Source organism: Elephantulus edwardii, unplaced genomic scaffold (assembly GCF_000299155.1).
Source record: "Elephantulus edwardii isolate Elephantulus edwardi_28Jun2011 unplaced genomic scaffold, EleEdw1.0 scaffold00091, whole genome shotgun sequence".
In the NCBI taxonomy this organism is placed as follows: domain Eukaryota; kingdom Metazoa; phylum Chordata; class Mammalia; order Macroscelidea; family Macroscelididae; genus Elephantulus; species Elephantulus edwardii.
The window spans coordinates 1870594-1896414 of NW_006399841.1; the positions used below are offsets into that span (position 1 = coordinate 1870594).

Here is a 25821-nt window from a genome sequence, read left to right on the forward strand (position 1 = left end):
CAACAACAACAACTGCCCAATCAATTCTCTTTCAGTGCTGACTGCACCAGGAAGAAAGTTCCAGAATGTCCTTTGCATTTTCCGAGCACTCCATAATCCCCCTGCTGAACACACAGGGAGATCGGGCTGAGTTTTCAGAGGTTCTGGCAGACAATGTGATCCTGCCAGAATACGATGATATTGTTGTGTCTTCACTATATTTATTTTTATACTTAACTTTCAATTTTTGGCATGGGATAATTGGTTTTCAGCTCATAACAGGATATAAAATTTCCGTTTTAAATTATTTTATTTGAGGGAGAAAAAAAATGTTGGTTGGCTTAAAAGAAAAATAGAAAATGAAATACCATAGGAGGTGTGTGGTTAAGGCAAAAAGCCTCAGAAACCTTGCATAAAGCATGGAGGAGGTCCACGGTTATACCTGGGTAGGACAAAAGCCAGGCTTCAGGTGACAGGCGTGCTGAAGATGACTGGTAAACTCAAGAATCAAGGCAGGGACATGTGAGAGGCAGGTTCCGGGAGAAAGGGATCAACTCATCCCAACAAGAGCCCAGGACATATGTGATGTTGTGATGGAAGAAGAGGCCAGAAGGGTAAACTGAGGCCGAGTCGCAGAGACTCTTACTGCCCAGGAACATGTCTGGACCTTCAATTTTGACTGTGGGCTAGCAGTCTCTAGGCCAGGTGTCCAGTGAAAGGGCTGGCCCAGGGGAAGGGGCTAAGTCGGGCAGTGTGGGCTCTGAAGCAGAGGTGATGGAAGGGGCTGCCTCAGTTTCACCAACCACAGTGATGCCTGAGACCATCCCAGCATGGTCCCAGCCCTGTGAGGAGATGACTGGTTGAAGACAGTACCTTCCAGAAGCCTCAGTCTCAGAGGCCAAACAGGGAACAAAGTTTGCCTGGGAGGCAGGTGACAGGCCAAGCCATCTTTTACAACACAGACACATGCTGCCTAATAAGGAATGAAAACTTTTCAGGGGTGGGGGGTGGGGGAAGGAAAAGGGAAAGAAAAAAAGATTGGACCAAGCTTAAAGAAAAAAACCCTAAAGACAGAGCCTAAACACAGCCCACCCGGCCCCTGGCTCGCCTCGCCGTCTGCCGGCCATATGGCCGCTGATTTATCTTCCTGACTCGTCTGTGAAGTGCGCCAGCACCAAGGAGGAGACTGCTCACAGCAGAGGCCGCGCTGCGCTCTTACAGCCCAACAACCAGCAGCTCCCAGGCCCTCGGCCACCCCATCCCCATCCCTGCTGCCTGCCTCTTCGTCACAGGCCCCCCACGAGCCATTCCTCCATCCACGGCTGCTTTCCCACAACTGGGCAAGCCACAGGCTGGGCCTGCTGCTTCCTCAGCCTGCGGTGGGTGGACCATGCTCTGTCATTCCTCCACTTGGGCCCAGACCATGACCAGGATAAAGAAACATTTCTAGTAGCTATCGATTATAAAAGGTATCATAGTGGCACAGTGCTTCATGTTCTGCTGATAACCAGAGGTTGAACTCACAAGAAGGTCCGTGTCACAAGATAAAGGTAAAGAATCCAATTGAAAAATGGGCACACTTCACCGAACAGAAGACATTCAGATGGCCAACAAGCACATGAAGAAATGTTCAAAATCCCTAGCTCTAAGAGAGATGCAAATCAAAACAACTATGAGATATAATCTCACTCCAGTCAGAATAACAAAATTTAACAGAACAGCAAGCAACAAATGCTGGCGAGGTTGTGGAGAAACTGGAACCCTTACTCACTGTTGGAGGAATGTAAAATGGTGCAACCACTGTGGAAAGGCAGTATGGCGTTTTCTCAAATAGTTGCAAATAGAGATGCCATTTGACCCAGCAATTCCACTACTGAGAATATACCCCAAAGAAACCATAACTGCCACCCAAGCAGATATAAACACTTAACGTTTCTTGCAGCTTTGTTCACAATAGCAAGGACTTGGAACCAACCTAAGTGCCCATCAACAAACGAATGGACAGAGAAGCTGTGGTATATTCACACAATGGAATACTATGATGTACTGAAAAACAAGTAACTCATGATATATTTTTCAAAATGGGTGACCCTGGAGGACATTATGCTGAGTGAAATATCTCAGTCACAAAAGAACAAATACTGCATGGTGCCACTGTTGTAAAACAGGACTGACATCGGGGTAGGGGGAGACTGAGAAAGATGGGATAAATAATGTACACTGCATTGAAACAGATGAGGGAGAAAACTGTTTAAAAGGGATATGTGATTAGGTATTTTTTTGTCCTGACAGGAGTCCAGAATGAGGGCTGCATAGTGGAGTGGACCTGGGGGAAGGGATTGTAAAACAATGAAAGAATTTGTCTTTTACTTTTCAAAGAAAAGAGTGTACTGGCGGGGGGTAAGGGTGGGCATGGAGAAAAGTGCAACAATGAATGAATGGAAATCCAAAGTCTCAGTAAATTTTCATTAAAATTAATAATAATTTTTTAAAAAGAAGGTTCGTGAAAGAAAAGACCTGGCCATCTATTTCTGAAAGATTCCAGCCCCCAAACCCAATGGGGCCGTTCTACTCTACGGCGTTTGGTTACCACGAGCTGGAAGCTTCATGAGACAAGACTGCTGAGCCTTCCTATCAAGAAGCTTCTGGATAAACTCATACCACCAAGCTTCTCATCCGCATTCAAGCACTTCCATAAAGATTACAGCCTGCAAAACCCAACCTGGGTAGTTCTACTCTCACACAGGGGTCATGAGAAGTCAAAAAGCGGCCTGTCAGCTCCTAACAACAGCAGCAGCTCCAGGCAGCAACAATGCTTAGTGAAGATACTGCTTCTTGAATCGTAGAGGCCTCCATTCTTTGCATGCTGTTGTTGTTAAGTACCACTGAGTTGAAGTCTCCAACTACCACAGTGGTGGTGTCTATTTCCTTTTTCAGTTTTGTTAATGTTTGTTTTGTATATTTTGCAGCTCTATCATTTGGTGCATAGATATTTATTATTGTTATGTTCTCTTGTTCTAATGACCCTTTAAGCATTATGTAGTGACTTTCTTTGGCCTTTGTGATGATTTTTGCATTGAAATCTATTTTATCAGAGATAATATTGCTATCCTGCTTTTTTCTGGTTGCCATTTGCTTGGTATATTTTTCCCCCACCCTTTTATTTTTAGTCTTTCTTATTCACTTTTTAGGTGTGTTTCTTGTAGACAGCCTATTGATGGGTTTTGGTTTTTTTATACAATCTGCTATTCTTTTTCTCTTCGGTGGTGCATTTCTATTCTTTTTTTTTAAAAAAATACAACTGACAGTGATGCTATGCTATGAGTGATCTGAACCCTGTCCTATCCTGTGCCATCCTCATCATTTCCGACACACTTGAGCCCATAGCTGCAGTCACTGTATCGATCTATCTCATTGAGGGTCTTCCTCTCTTTCGCTGACCCTCCACCTTTCCAAGCATCATGCCCCTTTCCAAGGAATAGCCTCTCTGAGCAGCACGCACAGAGTATGTGAGATGACACTTAGCCATCCTTGCCTCTGAGGAGTGCTCTGGTTTCAATTTCTCCAAGATGTATGTGTGTTCTTTTGGAAGTCTGCAAATTTATGTATTTATTTTTGGCATGAGAAGATGGCAAATCAATGACAATATTCAAATTGTTCTAAGTTCAAGCTCACTGCAGCAGGCCTGACCACCCTGAAGTGACCCAAACAATCACATCCAGGCCCCACCCTCACTGTGTGCTTGTCCTCAGCCTCCAAGCACTTCTGACCCTGAAAGCGATCTCTCTTCTGGTCAGTCTTGTTCTGACTGAATAGAGCAGCGATGTTTACAGACTGAAGTCGTATCACTCTCTCTCAAAGCTCCCGAGTCAGAATCTAGTCACAGCTGACCCTCGATTGAGTTTCCAAGGCTGTAAATCAAACAAGAGGAGGTTGCCCATCTTTCTCCCGAGGCCCCTCTGGGGGATTCGAACCAGCAGAGAGTGAGGCCTTTGGGTCAGCAGTACGACCCCCTATTGAGTGACGCCTTCAGAGCAAAGACATATCAGTAGGTCTGAACGCACCAACAAGATGGCCAGTTAAACACCTGTCAGAAAAGGGAAACTCAAGTATAGGACCCAGTGTTCCATTACATTAAAAGGAGCAACAGAAAAGCGGTAAGACTGCACCCTGTCTGGAGCAAAAAAAAATTGCAAAATGTAGGATAACAAGACAGTTTCATCAGGCTTCACAGTGCTAGCAAAAGAACCAGTTCTTTATCTAAAATTCAACTTTAACTACGAGTCTGATATTTTCATTTGCTAAATCTAACAAATGTGGACATCAGGGCATAGTAGACCTGACCTCTTAGGTGGTGCTGACTTCCCCAGTTAACCTCCAGAGGCCACCCCAGAGCAGCCCTGCCGCTGGCCCGTACCTCATGCTGTTCTCTGTGTGCACCAAACAAAGGCTCCAGCTCTGTGTGGTCCCAACGCCCAGCCAGCACCCTCCACAGCTGCAACCCCGTCTCACAGCCAGCACCCTCCACAGCTGGAACCCCATCTCACAGCCAGCACCCTCCACAGCTGGAACCCCATCTCACAGCTGGAACCCTCCCCAGCTGGAACCCCGTCTCACAGCCAGCACCCCTGGTAGCTCTAAGCAGAGGGTGACTTCTCAGCCAAAGCAAGAAGTACAAAGGTGTCTGTCTGCTTTAAGGAAAATACCTGTGGCCCCAGCGTGACACAAGAATGCCCAAAGCAAGATGCTCTATCCCCAACTCAAAAAAACAATCAAACTCATTGCTACCCAGTTGGAACTGACTCGTATCTGAGCATCTAGCATGTTTTAAAAAGGCTATAAATCACATAAGAGCAGAGTGCATACATTTCTCTTCCTATTGAGAAGCTGGTGAATTCAAATCACACAGAGGCACCCCCTCTGGGTTGGCTGGGAAATGCCCCCTGGACTCCACCACCAGCGCCCCCATGTGTGAGGATACCAAGCAAGGGCACTGAAAGGCCTGGAGGTGTTTGGAGGGAAGCCACTTCTAGGCAGCCTCACCCAGCACCCCCTGAGCCAACGCAGTCTAATGCCCGGAGTGACTGGCTGTCTTACTGCGAATGCTAACAGCTTTATAAATGGTCTTCACCTGGTTAGGGCAGATGGTCTGGGCAAGCCCCAGCACAGGTCCTGGCAGAAAACTCGCCGCACTTCGCAGCCTGGTTTGAGATGGGCTCTAGGCCAGATCAAGTTGCCCATGGATGTGTGGGCATTTCTCTTTATACAGCTCAGAAGCATCTAGAAGCAGCTGTTAGTCTGCTATGCTGGCACAAACAACACAATAATAGAAAGCTGCTTAATTTCCAATCTCTAGACTGTTTTTTCCCTCTCAGCCAGAAACCCACAGGCTAATAATTTCAGGCCTTTAGGAAACTGGGAACTATATGAAATTACTAATATATAAGTTGCAAAAGGTTAGAATATGGGCGATTACATATGGTCCCACCTAGAAATAGCACTACTGGGTACGTGATGTTATATACTAGACATCATAAAAGGTTCTTCTCATATACTCATCATAGATGAATTCTATTACCACCTTTCAAGGTAGGTAGGTATTACTGTGTCCTTTTCAGAGATGCAGAAATTGAAACAGAGGGGTCAAAGTGCCCACCCAAACAGAAACACACCTAGATCAGCCTGCCTCCCTTCCACCTTCCACATGACTTGAATAACATGGTTCTTCCATCACTCTAGCCCCCAAAGCCCATGTCCTTTGACTCTATCGGCCATTCTCGCAACCTCTGGTACTGGCAGGACACACCCCTTACCAGTGTCTGCCTGTGCAATGGTCACTCACTCTATGGCTAATCAAATCCTGATCTAAATTAACAGTAAAGTGTACTTAAGAAATAATCTCGAAAGGACACTCAAAAGCTTACTTAAATGAAGAGAAGAAAAGGGGGGAGGGGGAAGGACTCCTAAAATCAACAGGAAGTACCCAGAAGAGAAAACACTAAGCCAACCAGTTTTAAAATGCTTTAACTGTGACCATGTATGTAGTGGACCACTGAGAACAGCATCAGGTATAGCATGATCAAGCAGCACATCAACCCCAGAGATAAGAGCTTCCGAAAGCTTTTCTTTAAGACTCCAGACTCTCATAGGCAGATAAGATTTAAAACACCCCAAAACAACAGATTTAAAACTCCCCAAAACAACAAGTAAAGTCCAGAGACGGTCACTGGCTTCCCAGTCCACTTCAGAAGCAGGACCCACTCCCTCCGCAGTTGAAGCTATCTTAGCAAAAGAATGCATCTCTCAGATTCCAACTTTAAAGGGAGAAAAGAACATTTTCCTCATTATCAAATAAAATTTTAGAAGTCAGAGGGTAAGTAACATCCAGTAAAAGAAGTTTCCGCTTGTTCCAATAAACATCTGTGGCGATCAGACTTTGAGGACCGTGAAGCAAGGACTGACCTTGATATGGGCCAGGTAATGATGGCACGTCTCCTCCATGTGAACCAGCTGCAGCTTCTCTGTGACCTGGCCTGTGGTCTCTCCCAGCAACACGAAGTAGACCCTGGGAGTTTGGCCCTTTTCCTTTTTGGCCACATCCGCCGTCAGAACGTAATTCAGACCTGCCAATAAACAAGAGGTCAAAGTGTTAACAGAGACAGACGTGCAGAGACAAGGCTCTCACCTTAGAGGTGCCATCTCCCGTTCACAGGGCCAGATCCACATTTTATAGGATCCCCAGTCTTCCAGCATATAGTGGCCTGTAGGCCACATCACGACCTTCTCAAGGACAGGAGTAACAGCCAGGGGACTCAGAGCCCAGAGAGACCCAGATGTCACCTGACCTGCCTTTCCAGAGACACTCCAGTGTTTCACACTACAGGGCTCTTCCTGATCTGAAACGAAATCTCTTGGGTTACCAACTGAGCCACCAACAACTGTTGTTATTGTTGTTAGGTGCCGCTGAGTCTAGTATGACCCATAGCAACCCTGTGGACCCTGAACTCTGTCTATCCTGGTCATCTCTGACACACTTGAGCAAACTGCTGCAGTCACTGTGTCTATCCACCCACTCATGGGGGGTCTTCCTCTCTTTCACCTGTCCTCCATCTTTCCAAGCATGATGTCCCCCTCCAAGGAAAAGCTTCTCTTAGCAACGTGCCCAAAGTGTGCAAGATGAAACTTTGCCATCTTTGCTTCCAAGGAGCTCTCTGACTGCATCTTCTCCAAGACCTATCTGCTTGTTCTAGGGGCACTTTGGTGACCCATGCAGGTCAGCGTTCTAAAAAGCAGATAATACGGTTAACCCACTGGGGTAATCGGGGTGGGTGTGCTGGAGACACTGAGATTGGCACAGGACAGAGCAAGGTTTAGGGCTGTTGTACATAGGGTCACTATGAGTCGCAGGTGACTCGACAGCACATAACAACAACAACAACATCAATGTATTAAAACATTAATGTTGTTGTTGTTATATGCTATTGAGTTGCCTATGGTTCATAGCGACCCTATGTACAACAGCCCTAAACTCTGCTCTATCCTATGCCAATCTCACTCTCTTCAAGACACCCACCCTGATTACTCCAGTCACTGAATCAATCCACCTCATAGAGGGCCTTCCCCTCCTGCGCTGTCCCTCCACCCTCCCAAACATGACGTCCTTCTCTAAGGAACAGTCTCTCCTGACAACATGATCAAAGATGTCAGATGAAGCTTCAGAATCCTTGCCTCCAAGGAGTCACCCAGTTTAACCGTCTCCAGGATGAATCTGTTTGTTTTCTTGGCAGTCCATTGTACCCTCAATACTTTTCTCCAACACCACAGCTCAAAGGCATCAATTCTCCTTCTATCCTTCCTAGTCATTGTCCAACTCTCTGACACATAATAAGTGATACAAGTGATAGCAAAGACCATGACCTATACCAGATGCACCAACAACATGGTTAGCCCATAGAATACTGACAGAAGCTGCTGAAATGGTCACTGGATTGATTGGGTAACACGGACTCATGTACCCTATTGGGATGGAGGCTGGCCACACAGAGCAACCACCTGGAATAATTCTAATCATCTCATGGATGCTGAGCCACGCCCATGACCACGGGATCCACCGGGTCACGTACCACCCTCGATGTGCTGAGCATCAACAAGACAGGCACTGTTCTAGGCATGGGAGATACAGGACGGGCACCTCCGCTGGTGCAGATGTTCACTCATTAGCAACAGCACAGGCAGACACCTTCGTGAACTTGCACTTGTTCATGTACTTGGAATTTGTATGAAGGCTGAAGCTGAATTTATTCCCAAGCAGTCATGCACGGTGGTGAATCTGGAGTGTCTGTCACTTCAGCAAGCCCTTGGGAGTTCTGCACTCAGTTATTAACCTAAAGATTAGCCATTCAAACTCACTCAGTGGTCCTTCAGGAAAACAGCCTGGTACTCTCCTTCCATAAAGACTGCTGTTGTTGGGTATTGCTGAGTTGGAATTGACCCACTGATCCTCCAGCGGCTTTTCAAAGGCAATTAATCACACAAGAGGAGGTGGCCCATCTTTCCCCCATGGAACAGCTGGCTGATGCGAACAGCATGCCTTTGGAATTGCAGCGCAGCTTCTTACCATTAGGCCTCCAGAGCTCCCAAAAAGATTATAACCAACTCTTAGGTATTAATATTCTGTGACAAATGGGGTCTCCATGAACCAGAATCTATTCAACAGCAAGAGATTTGGGCATTTGGGTTATCATTTCAACAGTGACCCCTGAGTCCATTATCACGCTCATTTGTGGATGGAAAGGCTGGATGTTTGAGGTCGGCCAGAAGCACTTCAGAAGAATGGCTGGTAACGGAACGTTTAAAAAACTCGAAATCAGCCACTGAAAATTCCATTGAGTACAGATCTACTCCGATACACACGAGTCAACACCGCATCAGAATTAACCCAACAGCAGCTTGTTTACAATTTCCAGGGAAGCAGGACCCCAGCGGGGCTGCAGAGGGCCACTATTGGAACAGACACTCGTCTCCTTTAGCCGATGTGCAGTGTGCCGGCCAGCAGCACCTGCTGGGATGCAATCTGGGACAATATAGAACGAAGCTGGTCCACTGGATAAACCCAAAGGCTTAGCAAATAGGTAACAATGCATTTTAATAGTTACATGCACAGCTTTGATATCAACAGGCCTCTTTTCCTGCTTTGTCTCGGAACATGTTTCCAAGAACAAGGTATTTTCAAAGAGACAGGGCCTGGATACCCAGACACCCCAGGCCCAACCCTTTCCCTACATACCAGCCTCTTAGAAGCCTGCGCCCCCGTGTCACCCACCACACCTTAATATGTGAAACCTGGGCAGCAGGCATGGCCCTGGCTTTTAATAACATCAAAGGGGTCAACCTCTAGGGTAGATATGAATGAGGAGAGAGGAAAGCAATGTTCTGCCCAGGAGAGTTATGTGACACCTCTAATGGCTTTCCTGGGCCTGTGCCATCTGAGGATCCTGCCACGCTAAAGCAGGCCGCATCTTGGCCTACAAGGGCAAATGTGTCCTAACTTGTTTATTTCCACAAACAGCTGACTTCTAGAGGGAGGCTTAGTCACCAGGAGGATCTAAGACCTAGATAACATACCAACAACAAGAAGAGAGAAAGAGAGAGAGAGGGAAAAAGAACGAAATCATTCTCTAAAATTCAAACTCACTGCAGTCAAGTCAGTCCTGGGTCCTGGTGACCCTCCCCTGGACTTTCAAGGCTAAAAATCGCAGTGGGAACAACATTACCCCATGGAGAAGCTGGTGGATTAGAACTAGAGACTCTTTGGTTAGAAAGCAGCTCAGTACATAACTCATTGTACCACCAGGGCCCCATTCCTATATTTAAGCTCAAACCCACTACCACAAAGTCGATTTCAAGTCATAGCAACCCCCCATTGGGTTTCCAAAGCTGTAAATCTTAACAAGAGCAGACTGATTTAGACCTTTAGTCTGCAAAGGAGGCATATTTGAACTTCTGATCTTTTATTTTGTTGTTGTTGTTGCTGTTGCTGTTGTTGCGGTTATTATGTTCCATTAAGTTGACTGCAACTCACAGCGACCCTATGAACAACAGATCCAAATCCTGCTCCAGCCTGGGCCAGCCTCACACCCTCCTGTCCACTCGAGTCCAGTGTTTCAGTCACCATGTCAATCCATCTTGTTCAAGGGCTCCCGGCCACTGACCCTCCACCTTCCCAAGGATACTGTTCTTCCCCAAGAACTGGGCCTTCCTAACAACATGCACAAAATACGTGTGATGACGTTTTAACCTCCTTGCCTCCGAGGCCGTGCTTTCAGTTAGCAGTCCAACGTGTAATAGACAACCTATGGCATTCCTTCCATGTGCAGGGTCCTTCCTACACTTAACTAAAGAACGAAACCAAAAATAACGACTCATAACTGACTCTCTAGTGTATTTCAGAGACTATAAGTCACAAGGGAGGAGACTGCTTTTTTTCTCTTGGAGCAGCTGGTGAATTTGAACTGATAGTCACCACGTTGGCATTAATAGCGCAACTCGCTCTGTACATTACATCATCTGAGCCCTATATTTAAAGGGTGCAAATTCAGAATTAATAGAAGCTGCTATGGAAGGCCAACTATACTGTCACTCACAGGTGTGAGAGAGTGTGTGAGTGTGTGTGTGTAAAGCATTCATTTCATCTCTAGATCTGTTCACAGACATGAGGGGGTGTGTGTGTAAAGGACTCATTTCACTTCTAGATCTACTCACAGGCGTGAGGGAGTGTGTGTGTAAAGCACTAATTTCATTTCTAGATCTGTTCACAGGCGTGAGTGTGTTTGTGTGTGTGAAGCACTCATTTCATTTCTAGATCTGTTCACAGGCATGAGGGTGTGTGTGTGTGTAAAGCACTCTAGATCTGCCTCCTTAGAGCTGCTCCTTAACTGAAATTGTTTTGATCTTTTTAAGTCATCTCTGTGTCAGGAGAAAGCCGCGAGGGCCCTTAGGGACATGAAATGCTCCCTGATTCAGAGTCTCCAGGCGGTGAGGACACGCAGAAACTCAGCCTATTCCGAAGCAACTTGCACCCAGCTTGCAGCCAGAGCCGCGCATCCACAAAGCCCGGGCACGCGGCTTCTGCGAGAAGGGGCGGGGCTGGCGGGAGGCAGCCAATCCACTCGCGCGACTGCCGTCAGCCTGGGAGGGTGGGCGGGGCTTGGCTGCAGAGCTGCGAGTACATCCTCTACAAACCCACCTCGTTCCTGTTGCTGATGCGGGTCCCGGGCGGGCGGCCGCCGTAATGCGAGCCAGCCGGGCCCGCCCCGTGCCCGGGACGGTGCTGGTTCTGATTAGGGCCCGCTCCACACAGCACAGTTCACATCTTCAAGTCTGGCAGCTTGTGTCCATGCCATGTCGGATGATGTCATGTGCATGGAAAAGCTGATGGGCCCTGGAGCAGTGCTCGCAGCCGCCTCCTTCCCCTGCCCCCAGCTGCATCCCGAGGGCCCCCCACTGGCCTGCGCCAGGACGGGGCCAGCTGGCTCTCATCAGCCCGGGCTGCGGGCTCTCCAGTGAGTTTTGATTCCTTCCCATTCTCCCTCTGAAGAAGATCTCAGCTGTGAAATTCAGACTAATACGTTCTCCTTCCAGAGTTACTGAGCTTCCTTCAGAATTCCCCAGGAGAGGTGGGTGGGAGCTCAGAGCCACTTTATTTAGCTTTCCCGAGCCCCTCCTCCATCCCGGTTGAGGGGTTAACCACTAGAACTCTTGAGGTGTCCGTGCAGAGGGCTCCAGCTCACAGCAACTCCATATTCAACAAGAGAACGGCATCCACCCGGATCCTGGGCCTTCCTCAGAATCCCCTATGCGCCTGAGCCCACTCCAGTTCTGTGTCAATTCATCCTGTGAAGGGTCGCCCTCTATTTCCCTTGCCCCCCTCACTTTTTCAAGCATGATGTCCTCTGGGCACTGGTCCCTCCAGACAACATGCCCAAAGTATGTGAGACAAAGTCTCACCATCTTGGCCGCTAAGGAGCAAGACCAACTGGTTTGTTCTGGAAATCTATGGCATATTCAATATTCTTCTCCAGTACCTCAGTTCTTTGCAGACATGACAACCCAAAGACATCGATTCTTCAGTCTTTCCTTAGTCATGGTCCAACTTCCATATGGAAAAATGGAATATACCATGACTTAGGTCAGATGCACCTTGGTCTTTAAAATGGCATCCTTGCTCTCTAGCACTTGAAAGAAGTTCCTGGCAGATTTGCCTAAAGTCATACACAGTTTGAGTTCTTGACTTCTGCTTCCATGAGGGTTGATGGCAAATCCATGTAACATGAAGTCAGTGACAACTTCAGTCTTTTCTCCATCTATCTTGATGCTGCCTACTGACCAGCTGTCAATGTATTATTTTCTTTATGTGGAGGTGATGTACTGAGGTCTTAGAAAGTCTCTAGTAAGTTCTTCAGGTCCTCTCTATTTTCACTGAGCAAGGTTGTATCAGCTGCATATTGCAGGTTATTGATGAGTCTCCTTCCAATCCTGATGCTGTGGTCTTCATCATTTCGTCTCATGAGATTTACTTCATCTTCCCATCTCCATGCTTCTCCAGAGACCCTAAGCAGTGCAGAGAGCACCTCTGCCGGAACTTGGTCTTATGCAGAAATGCACCCCTAAAGTCAGGATGGCCCCTGAAGACACGTTCCCTGCTTTCCATCTTCATTTTGCTCTTTGGGTTGGATGACTCTGCTGTCATGTCACAGGGTTTGGCTTCAACTGCTGGATCAGAGACAGGGAAAGGGTTCAAGCTGATTCAGAGCTTCGCTTGGCTGCCCGAGAGCCAGGGCAACATGGAGAAACGAGCCAGGGGTCAAAACACAGAGCATATATGGCTCAGCGCTTCCCAGTTTTCATTTAGCATCTTGGTGAGACAGTAAGAGTTCCCGCTCGAACTGTCAGTTTAAAGTCTCCACTTCCTCAGTGTGCCAATCAAGCTGAGATTTCCATTTGGCCAGCAAGTTGGTGCAGGCTGGGTAAGGGGAGGAGTCCCAATGAGCAAACAAGCTTTCCAGCATTCCCTACACAGTTGGGGGACCTCAAGGATGAAGGTCAAGAAGGAAGTGATTAACAAGAACACGTGAGGCGGACAGGACTGGTTAGTGAAATGTGTTAGAAATCTGTTCCTGAGGGAGCCCCACTGTGAGAATTAGACGTTTGTGTTTACATCCCAGCACTCAGCACCACGCCTACCACACAAACGGGCTCAGTACTTAATTTCCAGAAAAGTGACTTAACATTTTAGTCTTGTCCACCGGAATATAAGCTCCACCAGGACAAGAACTGTGTCCTGTTCCCAGCACAGGGTCTGACAGCTATTAGTTGAATGAAGCAGCGTCAGTAACCTGGTGTAACTGATGCTCACTGTGTTAGTGGACGGAGCTGTGGTCTCCCAGCTCCACCCCACCCTCCTGTGGACGCTGCTTCGTGATGCTGGACTGGGCCTCTGTGAACCACATTTCTGCTTTGCCAATACCTCACTGTGAGGTTCTGCCAATTTGGAGCGCTTGAGGGAGGCCGTAAAACAGGAGGACGGAGAAAGCACCTTGTTCCTTCTGCTCTGCAGATCCTACTCTTATTAGCTCAACTCAGCCTGTTTCTCCTGGCAGTTGGCTCCAATAACCACTCACTATAGTCTCCAGTTCCCCTCCTAAATCCCCTCATTGCACCCCCCTCAGAGATATCAACATTTCCAAGGGGTTCAGAGCATTCTCAGAGCAATCCAGTTAACATACAAATGTTGATTCAACAGGTCTGGGACTGCAAGAGGACTGATGTTTCTAACAAGATCCCCGGTGATGTTGAACCAACAGATCCCAGACTAACACTGTGAGGAGCCAGGGACTCCTCTTGTATTAAAAATGTCTGAAAAGTTAGGGTGTCCAGACTCTTACCATGTTCTGTTTGTTTGTTTTCCTGGAAGTCTACTTTCTATTATTAAGTTACTCTTACAAGTGAAAACAAAGCACCTATTGATTGACACAACTGCTCAAAGTCATGTCCTACAGCTCACTTCTCGGCCACATGATCCTATCATGTTCCTGTCCTATTCAGGCTGAACTAGCAAGGCAACCTTCCCTTCGCAGAGAAACCTCCCTCTGGCCAATGGAATTCTAGTCCTTTCTAAAAGGAGCTCTGGTTGTCTAGTGGCTAAAGAGGTACACTTCTAACCCAAAGCAGGCAGCTGGAGTCCACCAGCTGCTCCAGAGAAAGGCCAGCTCCTTTCGTGTGATTTACCAGCCTCAGGAAACCCACTGGAGGGTCAGCTGTGAGTCGGTCCTGACCTGATGGCACTGTACAACAACTTCCCTCTTTAAACTTCATCCTTGGTCTCCAGCTCCACCTAAGACCCCGACCATACGGTTGACACTGCCAGCTCAAGAGGAATTTGCCATTTGCCTTCATTTCTTATTTCTGTGTGGACTATTTCACAAGAGCTGGAGGGAGAGCAGTGAAGTGTCAGCCTGGTCCACAGATATTTGGGGAAAGGATGCGTGGAGCCATGTGCTATTTGCCTAGAGCGGGAGGCTGTGTTAAATTAGGAATACACTTGTTAAGTCTTCAATCCGAAGGGAGAAGGCGAGAAGGGGAGGGACCTCAGAGATAACACACCACCCAGCCTAGCGGTCTGCTGTCTGCAAGACCAGCGACAGCACAGAGGAGGAACTTCAGGACCATCCTGCAGCCCCCAGGACCAGAGCTGGCAACACCGAGAGAGGAGAAACTCTGGCTAAAACGGGCATCCTGAGTTCAAACGTGGAGGCTCATTACCAATTTCTCCCGGGACGTGCTTGCCGTGGAAGCTGAAGCAGGTGGTGACATTCAGGCAGTTCACAGGCTGCTGTCCGTCGTGACACTGAGGCGCCGTGATGTTGATGGAGGCCGGGAGGAAGATGGACACGTCCACTGTGATGACAGGTCTTGCCCTGCCGGTTAAGAGAGGAAGGCGATTTAGGCATGCTGAAGGGAAACACTTGGAATCAAAAAAACTCTGTATCAACAGGATACACGTTAGGCCTCTGGGCCAACATTTAATTAAAGTGTGAAATAACCCGCAGAAGGAGGGCTGGGGTGCTCTGTAAATCCTTTTCCTGGTTTTTGAAGTAGCTTATTTCCTAGTAAATTAATGTGTGACTTCACAAGAATAAAGCCGAGTTAGCTGTTAATAAAACACATCTGGCTGAAGCCATAAATGAACCACCAGATGTGGGGTGACCATTTAAAATTTCACCAATTAAGTTCTTATTTCCATTTTACTAGGAAAGATGTGAATATGTGTAAGAGGAATTCCTTCAGGAGATGCTATGAGTCAAGAAATGGGTGCATATTCAGAGAAACACACCCATCAAAGAATTTCCCGTCATTAGAGCAGTATGGGCTGCAAAGATCTATTTCTAACCAATAGATCGTACATTTCCCTTCACTTCCTCCAAGAATTCACTGGGAATTTTTCTAAAATAACCTGATTAAGAGAAGGAAGCATGAACTTCCACTGAGTTGACTCTGGCCTTATGCTGACCACATGTGACGCAGAGCGAGAGTATGATCCAAAAGTTCAACCATGGCTGACTTTTCAAAAGGAGGTTGCCAGGCCTTTCCTCCATGGCACCTCTCGATAGACTCAAACAGTCAACCTTTTGGTTGGCAGCTGAGGACACTGACTGCACCACACAAGTTAGCCTCATGCTCCACAGGGCTCCTGCTGGTAAGAGCAAAGCCCGTCAAAGCCACAGACATCAACCACCCGGGGTCAGAAACACATGAAACCAATACAGAGACACACACGTACTTGTTGGCAGGGCACGTGCCCCAGTGCTTGACAGATGGGCAGAGGGAAGGGCAGAACTTTGCATGGGCCACCCTGAGCCAGCCAGCAAGAGCCTGAGTGAATCCCAACATCCTGCTCTCTATGCAAACATCCACTCTGTAAGTTTCCCCTCAGCTGGGGCTTAATCTCCTCCCTGCCCCACCTCTGGCCTCACAGAGAGACCCCTTGACCTCCAAGGACCTCTGGCCTTCACGCCACTGGGATGACCTAACAAGATTAAGGGGCATGAACTGCCTTGCACAAAGAGCTCCTGTGTGCCCCACTCCCACAGAGCGCCCAGGATGACAGGCCAGATGGGAATGATGACAGGCACCAGCCCCTGGAGAATGAGGCATCGAGGAAAGCAGTGGAGAAAAGAGGAAGTGAGGAGACGCAGCACTGATGTGGTGAGCAAAGTCATCACAGTCCCTGGCGCTGGGGGAAGTGGGGCATGGAACAGTCATGCAAAGTACAAGGGAACGTGGCACGCTCAGCGTGGGTCCAGCTGTATACCCTGCAGAAGCCAGTCCATAAGTCCATTGCCATCCGGGCGAGCCTGGATCATAGGACCCTGCCGGCCACAGAACCAGTCACAGCATTTGCAGCTCTGTGAATCTTTACGGAAGTACATGGTCTCATCTCTCTCCTGAAGAGATCTGAACTGCTGGATTTTAGGTTAGCCTTGTTGTTAGACTCTATGAACAAAAGACCTGATTGTTGTGTTGTTCTGTGCCATCGAGTCACCTGCGACTCATAGCGACCCTATGTACAACAGCCCTAAACTCTGCCTTATCCTGTGCCAATCTCACCATCTCCAGCACATCTATCCAGTCACTGAATCAATCCACTTCATAGAGGGTCTTCCCCTCCTGCGCTGTCCCTCCACCCTCCCAAGCGTGATGTCCTTCTCCAAGGACTGGTCTCTCCTCACAACATGTCCAAAGTATATGAGACGAAGCTTCAGAATCCTTGCCTCCAAGGAGCATTCTGGCTTCACCCTCTCCAGGACAAAAGACCTGAAGCCCCTCTAAAACCACTGACATTTATCAAAGTTCGTAGAGTTTCTGGAGGCATGGTGTTTAGAAGTGGATGCCACTCTCTAAATGGGCGAACACTGTGCCACAAGGGTGCTTTAGAAGCCAGACAGCAGTGCTCAAAAGAAACCTAAGAAATATCCTGGTTCTTTCTTTCCATTTTCTTCTGTGTTCACCCTTAGGAAATCCCAGAAATAACTTTGAAAGTGGATGGTGTACCCCTGGTCAATACAGCTGTGCAGATGCCAATGGAATTCACTGATATAAATATTAAATATTTTGTAGTTGGGGTTTTTTAAATTATATGTCGATACTGTATTTTAAAATACAATAGGGAATTTTCTTTTACAGGATGCCCTGTGACCACTCAGATCTGTGAACCAGCTCACGAGAATGCCTTCTGTAACAGTGACCTTGGGCAATTGGGCATCCTTCCTCTCCCCTGGCCCCGCCCTGTACTCACATCTCTGATCCCACATATCAAGAAAACACCAAAAACCAAGTCTACAGTGGTTGAGTGGGTTTTGACTCATGGCGACCCTCTGTCAGATTTCTAAGGCGGTAAATTTTCCCTGGAGGACACGGCTTATCTTTCTCCACAGGGGACTTAAATTAGTGCCCTTCTCCACCAAGGCTGCAGTCTAAAAATGAGTAGAAATTGTCTGTTTCCAGATCTCCCCCAGCAGCCTGCAAACCCTACAAGAGCTAGGAGTCTGATGAACTCAGACCTATGTTCCCAGGGGAGCCTTTGTGAGGTGGGCACATGGGTTTCATGCAGCACTGAAGGGTGAAGACTAACAGGGGACCCAAAATGGCACGAGCAGATGTGAGCACCACAGAGTGGGTCTCATCCCGCCCCGTGACAGCCCTAACCTGCAGCCCAGGACCTGCCGGGTCTTCACAGAAGAGCCCAGCCGATCACATCCCTCCCCACTGGGGAGGCTGCCTGGTTTCTCCTCTCACAGGAAGGCTCTGCAGAAGATGGGCGAGCAGGAAACGGAAGTGAAAGGACCATACACAATGACCTCAGTGAACGCTGTTAAAACAGAATCCTTTGAAATAGCTGACGGGGATCCTCACAGACACATCTCTCTCCAACACCCGTCAGTTCAGTTCCCTCAGACCTTTCTGTTTCAACTCCAAGTATTGTTTTTGGATCAGGGAAAGCTCAGAAATCTGTCATCAGCCTTTCTGGTCACTTCCTCTGACCTTCAATGACACCGCACCAGGAACCTGTCTGTCGACCATCACCCTAACACAACCTGTGCCCTCCTGAGCTAATCCCAGAGAGGCAGGCTTCCTGCATGCAGGGCTGGGCCTGGCCTACCCTCCTGAGCCTCTCTCAGCCCCACCTGCATGCCTGTCAGCTTCTGAGATCAAAGGAAAGGGCCATCCAAGGACAGAACCCCAAAGAGTCAAGAGCCAGTGCACAGTCGTCCCCTGACATGCAGGTGGGGTAGAGTTGATGTGGGGGCATGAGATGAGAGGCCATCCTCAGACCTCGCCACAAAGCACGGCAAAATGACAAGTCTCTTGGGATTGGTGCTCATCAAATATATGAACTACGAGAAAGCAGGTTCGACTTGATATACCATAAATCAACGTGCTGGTTTTATCAGGGCCCATTTTTAACTATGTGAAGCCAAAGCAAGAGATATCCAGACAAATCAGATGAGTTGTCCAACATGGCCAACAGAGGTGAAAATCTCAATATAAAGACACCAGTGAGGCTCCCAGCTTGACAAGTTTAACCTTGGAGGCAAAGTGTTTTACTTCAGAGCAAAACTCGCAACCCAGAGCGAAGGAGACAGAATGTTAACAACTAAACTCGTTACCGAGGAGTCAGAACTGGCCCACAGCTGACCCCTCAACGTGTTTCCAAGGCTACAAACTGCATGAGAGAACACTGTCCACCCTTCTCCCCTGGAGCCAATGGGGCGCTGAACCACCACAGAGATGTGACTTTCAGGTTAGCAAAGCAACTCCCTACAGCTGAGGCCACCAGAGCTCCTCTTTGGATAACATTTGTTGTTGTTGTTGTTGTTGTTGTTGTTGTTATGTGCCGTCGAGTTGTCTGCGACTCATAGCGACCCTGTGTATAACAGCCCTAAACTCTGTTCTGTCCTGTGTCAATCGCACCGTCTCCGATACACCCATCCCGATTATCCCAGTCACTGAATCAATCCACCTCATAGAGGGCCTTTCCCTCCTGCACTGTCCCTCCACCCTCCCAAGCATGATGTCCCTCTCCAAGGACCGGTCTTTCCTCACAACATGTCCAAAGTATGTTAGATGGAGCCTCAGAATCCTTGCCTCCAAGGAGCCACCCGGTTTAACCCTTTCAAGGATGAATCTGTTTGTTTTCTTGGCAGTCCATAGTACAGTAAATACTCTTCTCCAGCACCACAGTTCAAAGGCATCAAATCTCCTTCTATCCTCCTTGGTCACTGTCCAATCTCTGATATATAACAAGTGATAGCAAAGACCATGGCCTGTATCAGACACACTTTAGTCTCCAGAGAGACACCATTGCTCTTCAGTACTTTGGAGAGGTCCTTAACAGCAGACATTCCCATGGCAATGCACCTTTTAATTTCCTGGCTACTGGTGCCAAGAGTGTTGACTGTGGAGCCAAGCAAACTAAAGATGTGAACAATCTCAATCTCTTCACCATCCTGATGCTGCCAATTGGTCCAGTGGTGAGAATCTTTGTCTTCCTGACATTGAGCCTCAATCCATATTGGAGGTTGCAGTCCTTGACTCTCTGCAGCAAGTGCTTCAGGTCTTCCTCAGTTTCAGCAAGCAGGGTTGTGTCATCTGCATAACGCAGACTGCTGATAGATCGTCCACTAATCCTAACGCCACACTTCTCCTCATAGAGCCCAGCCTCCCGGATAATCTGTTCTGCATACAGGTTGAAAAGGTATGGAGATAGGACACATCCCTGGCGTACGCCCTTCCCAATTTTGAACCATGCAGTGTTCCCTTGCTCTGTTCTGACAACTGCCTCCTGGTCCAAATATACGTTTTGCATTAGAATGATCAAGTGTTCTGGGATTCCCATTCTTCTCAGAGTCAGCCACAGTTTGTTATGATCCATGCAGTCAAACGCCTTTGCATAGTCAATGAAACACAGATAGACATAGTCAATGTTTCATTGACTTGGGATAATAAGGAAAGTAAAAATCTGGCCCCATGGAGAAGAATTCAAGAAATGAGTTGGAGGAGGAAGAAGAATTGATGCCTTTGAATTGTGGTGCTGGAACAGAGAATTGGACCACCAGGAGAACAAAGAGATCTGTCTTGGAGAGGATGAAACCAAGTTTTTCCCTGGAGGCAAAGATTTTGAAGCTCTGTCTCACATTCTTCGAGCACATGGCCAGGAGGGGACAATCCTTGGAGAAGGACATCATGCTTGGAAGGGTGGAGGGACAGTGCAGGAGAGAAAGACCCCGCATGAGATGGGTTGATACAGTAACTGGGGCAATGAAGGTTGGTGTGTCAGAATCAGTGAGACTGGCTCAGGACAGGGCAGGCTTCAGAGCTGCCATGCATAGGGTCGGTATGAGCTGCAGGCAACTCAATGGTACATAACAATAAGTTTGAGGAACACTGGTTGTTAAGTAGGTAAAGAGCTTGTCTGCCATTCTAAAGGTGGGTGGTTCGAACCCACAAGCTGATACACAGGAGAAAGATGCAGCAGTTGGGTCCTGTAAAGGTTTACAGCCTTGAAAACCCTACGCGGTACCTGTGAGGTCCTGAGCCCTACAGGTCTGCTATGAGGAAGGGTCAACTGGATGTCGGGAGCGTTGGTTCAGTTTGTTTAATCTTAGTCATCACCTGGGGTGGGGGCCAGTGTGAGGGGACTACAACTGCAACCTTCAGATCCTCACGTGATGCTGTGTAAGAGATCCAGGACCAACAAGCAGAATTTCATAAGTTGCCATTGAGATAAAGCCAACTCTTGGCAACCTTGTGAACAGTGCACCACAGGACTTTAAAAGCCTCATGTTTTTACTGCATTGAAAGAGATGAGGGAAAGAACTGTTTAAAAGGGATATATTATTAGATATTATTGTTATGACAGGAGTTCAGAACAAAGGCAGCATAGTAGAGTGGACTTGGGGTGAAAGATTGAATAATAATGAAAGAATTATTATTATTTTATTATTATTACTACTACTATTATTATTTACTTTTCAAAAAGAAAAGCTAATTGGGAGGAGGGGTGGGCAGGGAGAAAAGTACAACAATGAATAAATAGAAATCCAAAGTCTCTGTAAACTTTCATTAAAATCAGTTTAAAATTTTTTAAAAATGCTGATTTTTTTTTTTAAAGTAAATTGCCAGGACTTTCTTTCGAGGTTCCCGTGGTAGACTCTAATCTCTAAGCTTCCAATTCGCGCTGAGTGTATTCACCAATGGCACTGCCCAGGGGCTCTAGGCAAAATCATAGGCAGGCAAACTGAGTCCAGTTAATGTAAATCACTAACAGTGAGTAAAAGCAGGTTTTGCTCTAAACATTTTATACACATGAACTCATTTCATCCTAAGAAGAGCCTCATGAACTGAGAGCTGTAATTGTGCTGTTTAACACAAGAGGCTCCAAGAACAGGTTCTGCGACCAGGAAGCTCAGCTCACAGCAGCACCGTTGTGGTCTGAACACCAGCCATCTGGCCCAGAGTTCACACTCTTACCTCAAAGCTTCTCTGCCTTGTCAACGACTTAATGCAGTATTTAGAATTCTCTGGAAGCTGAGTTGTTTGCCAGGCTGTGAAGCCTCAACTCACAGGGACATCTCATCAGAGAAGAGGCCGTGGGACCGTGAGGAAGGTACCCCAGGGAGGCACTGCCCAATGAGAAGAATCTGGGGTGTGGACACAGAGGCCTCCACTGGGATTCCAGCCGGCTCTTAAAGATCCTATTTTAGAACATTCTGGCATCGGGTAATCAACAAAACCTAAGCAAGGGCTCCACATCAAAGCGTAACTTGGCCTCTTCTGACTCATCCAGACAGAAATACGTGGAGATGGTTGGCTCACAGGTGATGATGGCAAACCCAGTGGCCTTTGTAAAAGAGATCCTAGACCACCTGAACTTCACCGAGCACTGGGCTCGAGCCCACGTCCACCAGCTCTGCTGCCACCATGAAACAGGCAGAAGCTGCATGTCTATGGGCTGATGAATAAACCCAGTGCTGAGGTTTCACAGGGGCAGTGATGGGAGGTGTGGATGGGTGCAGGGGTAGAGGAGAAGCGCAGGACGGGAGTTCCCAGCCCCCAGGGTGTTAAAGCACCCACAGAGGACACGCATTTTGTATGGCACGTGGTTGGAAGGGGACGTCCATGGACAACGATGTCAACCTCTAGAACTTGGAGCACCTCAAGCCCTGCCTGGCTGCCCACCTCAGATAGCCATTTGGGGCCCATCAGGTGTACACTTGAAATAAAGGACGGGGAAGGATACAGAGAAAATAAAAGGAGCGTTCCCTCTTACCCAGCACCTCCAGCCTGGACAAAGCAAGACCGACACAGAACTGACAATGACAATGAGACTGTCTCCCCTGCATCTCCACCCCCCACACTGAAGAAGGTGAGCCCAGAAACACAAAGAGAGCATCTTACCGTAGAAGGACCACGCTGTCGGACATGAAGGCTCCAATGGTTACATCTGTAAAAGAGAAGTTCACAGCAGTCAGACGCATCTGACGTCTGCCCTCCCCACCTCGCGGCAAGGTGCTCAACAGCACAGGGGTCAGGGGACCCTCCTATGTTCAGTTCTTCTGTGAACAATGAGCCACAGTGTCCCAAAAGACATCACCACACGTGACTTTTGTAAACGCAAAATCCACACTGGCTCTCACAGATCACATCCAAAATGGAAATCTCCCATTAATAATGTCTCTCTTGACTATATGTTGAAATGGGGGGTTCTGGTGGCATGCAGATAAGGAGATGCACTGGTAACCCGAAGGTTCACGGTTCAAATCCACCAGCTGCTCTGAGGGACAAAGATGGGCAATCTCCTCCTGTGGGGTTTACTCTGAAAAGCCACTGCAGGGTCAGCTATGGGTCTGTTCCACATGAACAGTGACACAACATGTTGTAATGATAACACATTATATCTATTGTGTCGTTGCCGTGTGCCATCAAGTCAGAGCCGACTCACAGCGGACCCTTCGGTGGGCTTTCAGGGGCTGCAAATCACGTAAGAGGAGACTGCCCATCTCATCCCACAGAGCAACTGATGGATTTGAACTATGTGACTCTGGGTTGGTGGCAGAAGGACTCCTTACCCATTAAACAAACAGAGCTCATTTATTTATATAAGGATAAATAAAACAGTATTAAAATTCATTTTACCAATAAAATAATTCCTTTTATCCATTTTCTCTTACATTATCTTCGTGATTATTAGAATATTTTTCGATTACCTCTGTGGATCACGTTATATTTCTACTGGACAGTGTTTGAGAGGGGTACCTGGAGTTAAGTGACTTGTGGGGAAAGCCCTCCACCCAGCAGACCATGTGTGTACTGACCACCCCTCTGTGTCACCCGAGTCACTGAGTCTCTCACAGCTGCCCTGTCTGTTAAGCGGGGGGGGGGGCCTCTGGTGGCCTAGTGGGAAGGACCTGCACCCTGCACTGCCAACCCAAAGGTGCAGACTGAACGCACCAGTTCCTCCAACTCGACAGCATATAACAACAATTATTCCCTAGTAACTTATTTGAAAATGAGCCCTGATAGCATAGTGTGTTATGTATTGGGCAGCTAACCCAAGAGTCAGCAGTTCAAATCCACCAACCACAGCATGGTCATCCCTAGGAGTTGGACTCAAGGACTTGCTGTTGTTCAGTGTTGTCAAGTCAACTACAACTAAGTCATCGCAAGCCTATGAACAACACAGTTGAACCGTAAGTCAGACAGCATTTGTGAAAACACTTAGTAAACTATAACAAACAAGGACACAAAGGGGAACTGGAAGCATGATTCTTATCCCTAAATATCTTTAATTCAGGAAATACTCACTACAGTTCAGCTACATAAATTTCAGGAAAGTTTGACCCTTCCAATGTCAAAACCCTTCACACTAGATATTCCGACCGCCTGTCTTTCTTGCCCATGGCCTAGGCTCCTAGCGTTACCTCCCAGATCACACATCTGAGCCCAAGAGTCTGAATGCAAAAAAAAATAAATAAAATAAAAAAAAAAAGAGTCTGAATGCACCGGCCACCAAAGCAGGAGCAGGGGATGAGGATACTACAAAGGGAAAGCAAAGCCATGAATTCCAGTGCAGCCAAAGCCTCTGCCTTCAGGTGTGCTGGGTAACTAAATGATATATATTTTTTAAATAATCATTAAAAGTGGCTTGATATTTGAAAATTTTTTTAAATTCTGATGAATCTGTAAACCTTTTTATTTATTTTTTTTTTATTTTTGTGTGCGTGTACCATCAAATCAGATCTGACTGGTACAGGAGGAGATTGTCCCTCCTTCCCCGGCAGAGCACCTGGTGGATTCGAACCGTGCACCTCTGGGATTGTAGTTCCAGCTCCCTGCCACTAGGCCACCAGAGTTCCCCCAATCTGTAAACCTTTTAAGAAAAATGCTACATAAGATATCCATAAACCTATGGAAATATGAGCAGTTTGCACAGCTTGCAAATTTACAGAGAAGGAGCTGAAGCCCTGGGAAGCCTAGGCCCACACCCATCTTGACGGGGTCTCTCACCAGCCCCTTTCCTCTCCATTTCCTTGTCTACAAAGGCAGGAGAATTCTCCCATTCCTACCTTCCTCCTGGGCTTACTCTAAGACATACATTACAGATGGAAGCAATTTGCACATATTAAAGTGCTAATCCAATATAGGGTATTCTTTAGGGATGGTCAGAAAAGGCCTAGAATGAGGAGAACAGCCTTTCTAAACTTGAAAGGACCCACAGGGTCTATCTTGAGACAAATACCCAGAGCTGACGCTTTCCATCCCCACCCCTGCTCCCCACCCTCCGTGTAAGTCACCAGGCGTATGCAAAGCTCTGTCAGAAATCACAGACGCGGTGTGTCTTCACGCCAGACTGCACTCATGTTCCCGAGACCTGTACACGACTCTTAAAGCCAACAGAAAAGTCTTCTCATAGGCAAGCTGTCCTATATTTTCAGGCAAATTAGTTCTCTGAATTCTATAATGGTTGTGCATTTTCTAAATCTACGAACACCTATTCTACTGCCTGGGCAATTTTACTTGGACCAGTATCACCTGGGATTACAGTTTAAAATTTTACGTTTTTATCCAATTAACTCCAGTTACTTAACTCACTGCTGTCTGGTTGGAACCAAGTCATAGCTGGCCCTCCAGCTGGTTTTTAGAGGCTGTAAACGGCGAGGCAGGAGACTGCCGATCTTTCTCCTTAAGAGCAGCTGGTGGGTTCAAACCATCTGCTTTTGGATTGGCAGCTCAACTCCTTACCCACTAGGCCACCAGAGCTCCCTTTCCCCAACTCTGACAAGGCATGAGTTAAGCCTGAAGACAAGCCAACCAGCTTTGAATGGTAAAAGGCACTTTAAAAAAAAAAGGCACTTTCTCTGTTCATCTGCTGGTCAGTTTGTCCAACAGTAAAAGGCTGCGATTTTCTTCTTGCTCCAAAACTTTCTTTTAGTCATTTTTCTGGGCATGTGGTAGGGAGAGTGTTGCTAAGCTCCTTTCCGCTCTCATTCCAGTAGGAGTACAAAGTCTCTACAAATGGTTCAATGTCAAGCAACACATATCCCAAATTATCCTGCATTTTCATCGTAGGCAGTGCTTTTATAAGAACCACTGCCACACAAGAAACTCATGCAATATTATTCAAAATGGGCGACCCTGGAGAACATCATGCTGAGTGAGGTATCTCAGTCACAAAGGGACAAATGCTATATGGGGCCAATGTTGTAGAATGAGGCTGACATCGGG

At 47.4% G+C, this 25821-nt stretch overlaps 1 protein-coding gene across 1 annotated transcript in view; it reads right to left on the reverse strand.

Moving 5' to 3' along the window:
• The window catches only part of ITGA9 (integrin, alpha 9), a 341099-nt gene that overhangs the window by 249614 nt on the left and 65664 nt on the right, over positions 1–25821 (reverse strand). The window contains exons 13-15 of the mRNA XM_006890656.1: positions 22495–22540; positions 14800–14954; positions 6442–6602 (exon numbers count right to left, since the gene is read on the reverse strand). Of these exons, the coding sequence (XP_006890718.1) occupies positions 6442–6602; positions 14800–14954; positions 22495–22540 (362 nt within the window). The remainder of the gene's footprint in view (positions 1–6441; positions 6603–14799; positions 14955–22494; positions 22541–25821) is intronic.